This window comes from Quercus lobata, chromosome 4, assembly GCF_001633185.2.
Source record: "Quercus lobata isolate SW786 chromosome 4, ValleyOak3.0 Primary Assembly, whole genome shotgun sequence".
NCBI classification, from domain to species: domain Eukaryota; kingdom Viridiplantae; phylum Streptophyta; class Magnoliopsida; order Fagales; family Fagaceae; genus Quercus; species Quercus lobata.
In genome coordinates, this window is record NC_044907.1 from 32,635,723 (window position 1) to 32,643,966 (window position 8,244).

An 8,244-nucleotide genomic window follows, 5' to 3' on the forward strand; every position below is an offset into this window, starting at 1 on the left:
CACAAGAGGCTTTTGTCATCCTTACATTTACTATATACGTGCACCCTTCCAATTCCCCTTTAACTTTAATTTTACCGGATGACTCATCCTTAAAGCAAGGATATCTTCATAGTGTATACTATTGATCGCATGCAAGGTTATCTCTAGTTGAATTAATTGAAATTAATTTCATATCAAAAGAACAAAGTTTATTTCTAAACTAGTTTGGAAATAAACTCATCAAACTTCTTACACACACACACGTGTACATATATATATATATATATATATATGATTTTCTTGAAATTTTGCAAGCATGAATGATATAATAAAAATATGTAATTCAACGGTTAGATTTTCAAAATTCACACTCAATATAAAAATATATGAGGATTTTAAAGGGTTTCTCTCCAAACTAATTTGAAAGGAAACTATGTTCATGTCAAAATCTCATGGTTTGATTTTCAGACAAACAAGGAAATTAAAAATTATCATAAAATCATATAATCTTTAATTTGGCTTTTTTAAAATTAAAAGTTAAAAATCATCTATAATATTAATAAGCGGATTCCCCTATTTCGTCTTCAATTTTTGGCATACCAAAATACACTCATACAAATTTTGAAATAACATACCCTTTAGTTTAATTTTTTTTCCTACAAAAAAAAAAAGCAAAAAATGTTAAAACAGTAATGCTATCTCATGTACAATAGGATTAAAAAAAAAATTCGTTATTCTCACCACCCATTTGTATTCAAATGGCTTATTTCTATCTGTATTTGTTATCTATTTAAATTCAAATACTTCAAATGTCTTTATTAAAAAAATATATACAAAATTACTTCTTCCAAAATTTTTAAAAGAGTAATACTATCTCATGTATAAAAGGGGGGACAAAACCGTTATTCTCACAACTCATTCATATTCAAGTGTCTGATTCCTACCTATATTTGTTATCTATTTGTATTCAAATACTTCAATTATTTTCATAAAAAAATTACAAAATTACTTCTTCAAAAAAAAAAAAAAAAATTCACTACCTCACGTAAAAACTACTCATTCTTATCCCAAAATATATTTTTCCCTTTTTTTTTTCAAAATTCTTTAAAACATTCCAAAATTTTTGTTGTCTAAATTCTATATAGTTATTGCAAATCTCCATCCATCCACACTAACGTATATCATACTTTTTTTGCTTAAATTCAAAATTTTTTGCTTATCGCAATTCTTACCCTAATCAATAAATTCAAATGTCCCATTGCATTTCAACTTCTTATGTTTTCCTATCTCATTTTTAAACATTATTCCACATTATTTTACCTCTTTATTTCTTTTTTTAAGAAAATACACACGGTTATTTATATACGACTTTTAAACATTATAAAACTAAACTAGAAAAAACAAAAACAAAAATAAAAAAGAGCATTATTGCATGCGCAAAGCGTGTGTAATGAGTTTAGTAAAGATAATAATCTGATTAGTAAGTAGCTAAAAAGTGGCTTTTAAACTTGTAATTATCCTTAAAAAAAATCAGAAAATCAAGCTAAGATTGCGCAAACAACAAAATTGGAGATTTCCTAGGACACTAGTGTCGATTGTGTCTAGCATCCTATCAAATTCGAATTTTGGCAACTCTTACAAACTCAAACACTCAGTACTCAGTAACGTGCATGAGGATTAAAACAAGTTAAAAAACTTCTAGAAGGATGAAAAGGAGGGAAATTTAAACCATACAACCCATTGACCCACCCCTATAAATAGCGCCTCATTGAATGATAGTGGCTTTTATTTACACTATTCGAATAAATAAAAAATGTATTGTAATATAATGTCTAATTTTTTCTCTAAAATTTTTTTGCAGTTAATTTATTCTCCCTAAAAATTAAACAATTTCTATTCAATCTAATTAAGTGCACTTCAGTCCAATTTGGTGCACTTGGTCAATTTTGATCCCCTTCAATCCATTTTCAAGTTTAGCTTAAAAATTCATTTTTTTTCCTTAATTTTTGGGTTGAAAAGTATGAAATTTTATTATATTTGGGCTAAACTCTTTAGTTTTGAGATAAAAAATACAAAGCAAATAGCTATTAAAAATTAGAAATATGAGCCCTAAAAATGCTATAAAAATAATAAATATTCAAAATTCTTATTCAATCCACATTGGTTTTATTTGGTCCACTCTGTCCAATAAATTATATTCGATCAATTCAGTTTTATCCAGTCCACTTTGGTCTTATTCGGTCCATTCAATCCGTATTGGCCCTATTCGGTCCACATTGGTCCTATTTAATTTGTCCATTTCGGTCTTACTCGGTCCACTTTGATCCTATTCGATTCATTCTTTCCATTTTGGTTCACCTCAGTCCTATTCAGTCCATTTTGTCCACTTCGGCCTTTTCATTTCACATTGGTCCTATTTAGTCCATTATGTCCATTTTGATCCTAATTTGTTCATTTGTTCTTATTCAGTCTACTTTAGTCCTATTCAGCATCCTATTTGGTTCCCTTCAGTCCTATTCGGTCAACTTTGTTCCATTTGGTCCAATTCAGTACATTTTGATCCACTTCGATCTTTTTTTGTGCACTTACATAATTAGAAAATATATGTTTGGGTTGAAAGCACTTATTCTAAATCCAAATTTATTAATTGCAATATGGGAAAATATATTTTTGTAAGCATCATTGGATCATATTTATTGTTGGCAGATTTCATGCCAAAGTTTCTAATTGCAACAATTTTTCCTGTATTCATGCCAAACAGTCACTCCAATTCCAACACTTCCACCAGTAGATGCTCAAGGCCATCTCACTCTTGAACCAAAGGCTATCTTGCAGCAAAGGCCATGTCAACTAAGAAGATACAAGGCTACTACTAAGGTTTTGGTTCATTGGGAAGGCTCTTCTCCAGCTAATGCAACTTGGGAATTCCTTCATGTACTGCAAAATCAGTACCCTCACCTTGTGGGCAAGGTGCTTTAAAGGAGGGGGCAATGTTAGGACTTTGATTGGAGTGCATTGCTATATGGTACAACTGTGGCTAGGTAGTGCAGTGATGGGTGCTTGTGTAGTGTAGGGAAGTGTATTGATGTGTGTTGTTGTAGGCAAGGCAGTGGAAGGCTTGTACATACAGAGAGGCAGGGGATGCTTGTACAGAGTTAGTTACAAGAATTTGGTTAATTGTTGATGTGTTAAGAATTGTAGTTAGTTAGCTAGTTAAGGCTAAGATGTGTTGTACCTTGTTAGTTAGTAAGTAGAATATAAGGTTCAATTCAGATTGTAATAGGATTTTGATTGATGAATAATACAATTGAATAGTAATTCTTGAAATGCTATTGGAGGTTGATTCCCTTGAAGAATCCATGGAGGCCTAGTTCTCTTGAAGAACTACAAGATTGAGAGTAACAGAACTAAATTCAATTGAGTCCTATCATTATATAACTCAGTTTTCACCCAATCCAAACACCCTCTTGATCATGCAATCTTAATCAAAATCTCTCTTGAAAAGTACAACTAAGTTTGGTGATTGACTAGCTTACAAAGAATCATTAGATATTTTAAGAGTATTATGACACAGTACTCTATCTTTTCACATGAATGGTAAATCAATAGGAATTTAATTAATGAAACTCACTTTTGTGTGAGATGAAGATGTATCACTTTACTATTCTCTCAAAATACTAAAACTCGAGCCAGGTGAACTTGAAATCTATCAGTCCAATGCATTTACTAGGTCTAGGTTAATTTACCCTAAGTGGAAAAGAATTTTCAAATTACATAAAGATAAAAATTGTTATACAAACCTTGTTACACGTACACATTGTTTGAACTAACATTATGAGTTGAAAACATAATTTCAATTCAAAAAATGGGTTTATAACAATGTGTGTAACAAACATTACTTATTACGTTATGAAACTTGATTTATGTGTTGGAAGTATAGTTTGAAAATTGTCCAAGTTGTTAACAAAGTTACAAAGCAATATCAATAAGATATCAGTAAAACAAGATATGCTCAGATTAACTTATAAGCAAAATAGACAAGTGCAAAAGCGTATAAAATTAAGGATTATGTAAAACTTATCGCCGAGGCACAGAACTAAATTCGCTATCCTTAAGAAGCGATTTCGCCTCCACTGGAATGAATCTATCGGTGCAAATGGCACAAGTGGTTACTCTTCAGGATACAATGACAACTCTCTTAATGTGCACTCACAAACAGAGTTTCAAACTCGTCACAAATTCCCAAGAAAATTTTTTCAGTAAAAGACAAAGGAGCACAAGCATCAAAGTAATATCTGTTTTTATTGTTTTCAACTAATCTCATATCTGCAGAATTTGATAATCTTAAGGCTCTTAAAAAAGAAGTAGTTAAAGATGATAAGAGTGAAAAGGGAAGGACAAAAACAAATGAATTTTCCTTTCCCATTGATGCCGCAAGTTGCTGTGTATTTTCTGCAAAAGAGGGGAAGGTGTGGTTGACTAGTTTTCTAAGGAAATATGAGATGATTGAGTGTTTTGTTTGCTGTAAAAAAAACTCCCAAGCCAGCTAAGGAAATTTCTAGGGCATGGGCTTGGGCTTTACAACAAAATATTATGGGCTTAAGCTTTAAACATAGCCAATTAGTTTTAAAACACACCCAACATGATGTACCCATTTATATGGGCCCAATAGTTCTGTCAGTGTACTTCTTTAGAGTTTCAATAAAAAACTTTTGTAGAGAGAGAATCAGACCATCTGCCCAAATTACAAATGAGAGCTCTTCTGGACTTGGAGAGAGGGTTTGTTAGGAAACCTAGGAGAAAATTAAAGCCGAGCAATATCATTCTATGATTCTAGCCCAACATGATCTGGCCAGTACGGGTTGGTTTATAAAAAATATGGTGTTGATGCTGGAGATGATATAGGTTTTAGCTAAGCACTCAATATTTGGCTTGCATACTGTAATCCGTGGTGGACAATCGAGGTTTGTTTCAAAATTAGATTTTCTCTACTAGACAATTCTTATGATCGTTTCCTCTCAATCTCAATTAGAAGAAGCCCTCAAACCCAGACCTCTTCCTTCCAGGGACTAGAGTAAAGTTAATAAAAATAGTGTTTTTTTGTTGACATTAGACTATTAGAGTGGGAGTCATGAGAATCATAGTTGCAATTAACCACCATATATATGGGTAAACTCATTCCAGGATCAGCCTTCAACGTTTACAATGTTCTTCATTAAAGACTCTTTATTGAGTTCAACATTAAAGACTGAAAAAGTCTCGATTCTAACAATGTATAGGCCCTATAGGGTATTATGTCATTTAAAATTTAAAATTACATTTTCAATTTATGGATATTCAATATATGAACAACAAAAATGTTTTACCTCCAAATAAAAAAAGTTTTACTGTTGAAATCATCTGCAGAACTGTCATAAACATTTCCAGCCGGCCCGGGTTCAAAGTTCAAACTGTGCACAGAAAGTCATGTTGAAATCAGACAAATTAATAATGGCATAACTTAAGTTACGAGTCGCATATGGGGTTGTCTTCAATTTCCTTAGTAAAAAAATCAATGCACGTAACCTCAAGTCATGGGAGAACTAGACTACCATTAGTTCGTATCAACCTCACACGTTGTTAAATTGAATACAAAACAAAAGTCTATTGAACATAACACTATTAGGCTATTAGCCACTCTAGACAACCCGCTGTTGTAAAATATACCAAGTTCCTCAGCTACATGCCTCTCCTACACGTAACAAATAATGATACAGTCGCAATGAAAAGTCCAAGCTTGCTCTCAACAAAAAAATAAATAATAATAATAATAATAATAATAATAATAAAGAAGAAGAAGAAAAGTCCAAGTCTAGTTTCTCCGCATGGACCGCCTTGAAATCCGCAACCGCGTATAAGCCTCTATATATATATATATATATATATATATAGCCAACCAAGCTCTTCAGATTATCACAATTCACCACCATACCACGTACACGCAAGTTCATAATACTTGTTAGTTCTTATATACCACCAATTTAAAGCAACGATATCATACAATGATGAAAACTCTGGCACTCTACGGCCTCACCTTGGCCTTCTTTTTCCTATCTGGTATGCCTCCACACTAATCACTATTTACAGCATCACACCCTCTCTCTCTCTCTCTATAGAAGTGCTTAATATACAGCCAAAAGAATCACAAAATTCTAGGTTGCTACAAGTCATTCATCACACTGGCAGTTTTGATTTGCCCCTTTCTTCACCATATGGGAACTAACACAATAAACTCATGAAACCTCACTAATAAGGCATAGAGTTCACGCATATTCTTCTTATCACGACTCTTATTTATTTACTTTTGATAGTCAAAAGAATAATATGGTAGTTCCTATAATTGCAGCCCGTCGAATTATAACCATGCATCATCATGATACGTGTGATCTACACGTTAAAATTAACGTTGCATCTCCTACTTATATTTGCTGCTTACAATACAGGTTTTATTTTCATGTTCAAAATGGTGACGAAGATTTTGGTTATATACATTCCATGCAGGTGCTCACTCTGCTAGAATAACTTTCACAAACAACTGTCCATATACCGTTTGGCCAGGAACCTTAACTTCAGATCAAAAACCGCAATTATCAACTACTGGGTTTGAGTTAGCATCTACAGCATCCTCAGCAATAGATGTCCAAGCTCCATGGAAAGGCCGATTCTGGGCCCGAACCCTATGCTCCACAGATAGCTCGGGAAGGTTCAGTTGCGCTACTGCAGAATGTAGCTCTGGTCAAGTTTCATGCAATGGTAACGGTGCAGTTCCGCCAGCTTCTTTGGTAGAAATCAACATAGCCGCCGATGGTGGAATGGACTTCTATGATGTTAGCCTTGTAGATGGGTTCAACTTGCCTGTTTCAGTAGCCACACAAGGCGGAACTGGCGAATGCAAGGCCTCAAGCTGTCCAGCCAACGTGAACGCGGCTTGCCCAGCAGAGCTGCAAGTGAAAGGGTCTGATGGGAGCGTTATTGCTTGCAAGAGTGCATGTATCGCTTTCAATGAACCACAATATTGTTGCACTGGCGCATATGACAAGCCTGAAACATGTCCACCCACAAACTACTCTCAGATCTTTGAGCAGCAATGTCCTCAAGCTTATAGCTATGCTTATGACGATCAGAACAGCACATTTACTTGCTCTGGTGCACCCAACTACGTTATCACTTTCTGTCCATAAATTAGGGAGTGGAATTATGCGTTCCCTTCTCTTTAATTAGTAATAAGAAGCTGATAAGTTTCATGTACTAAGGCACATGTATGTTTGTGTCAATGAAATAAATATTTGAATAAAACGTAACAAATTAATATCCTCACAAGAGGCTTTTGTCATCCTTACATTTACTATATACGTGCACCCTTCCAATTCCCCCTTTAACTTTTACCGGATGACTCATCCCCAAAGCAAGGATATCTTCATAGTGTATACTATTGATCGCATGCAAGGTTATCTTTAATTGAATTAATTGAAATTAGTTGCATATCAAAAGATCAATGTTTCTTTCTAAACTAGTTTGGAGAGAAATTCATCAAACTTCTTATATATATATATATATATATATATATATATATATATATATATATATTTATATGATTTTGTTGAAATTTTGTAAGTATGAATGATATAACAAGAACATATAATCCAACAGTTAGATTTTCAAAATTCACACTCAATATAAAGATATACAAGAATTTTGAAGAGTTTTTCTCTAAATTAATTTGAAGAGAAACTTTGTTCATGTTAAAATCTCATGGTTTGATTTTCAGACAAAGAAGGAAATTAAAAATTATCATAAAATCATATAATCTTTAATTTGGCTTATTTTAAATTAAAAGTTAAAAGTTAAAAATCATCTATAATATTAATAAGTGGATTTTCTTGTTTCGTCTTCAATTTTTGGTGTACCAAAATGCACTCATACAAATTTTGAAATATCGTACCCTTTAGTTTAATTTCTTTTCCTACAAAAAAGCAAAAAATGTTAAAACAATAATGCTATCTCATGTACAATAGGATAAAATAAAATAAAATAAACTATTATTCTCTCCATCTATTTGTATTCAAATGTCTTATTCCTATCTATAATTATCTGTATTTTTTATCTATTTAAATTAAAATAATTCAATTGTCTTTATAAAAAAAAAATACAAAACTACTTCTTCCAAAATTTTTAAAAGAGTAATACTATCTCACGTATAAAAAGGGGAAAAAATCAATATTCTCA

At 32.5% G+C, this 8,244-nt stretch overlaps 1 protein-coding gene across 1 annotated transcript; it reads left to right on the plus strand.

Annotated features, from left to right (window-relative positions):
- The first annotated feature begins 5,932 nt into the window (after positions 1 to 5,932).
- On the plus strand, positions 5,933 to 7,333 carry LOC115983657 (thaumatin-like protein 1). The gene is made up of 2 exons (XM_031106392.1): positions 5,933 to 6,075; positions 6,520 to 7,333. Exons 1-2 carry the CDS (start codon positions 6,021 to 6,023, stop codon positions 7,197 to 7,199), a joined length of 735 nt encoding a protein of 244 aa, XP_030962252.1. The 5' UTR covers positions 5,933 to 6,020; the 3' UTR covers positions 7,200 to 7,333.
- The last annotated feature ends 911 nt before the right edge of the window (positions 7,334 to 8,244 follow it).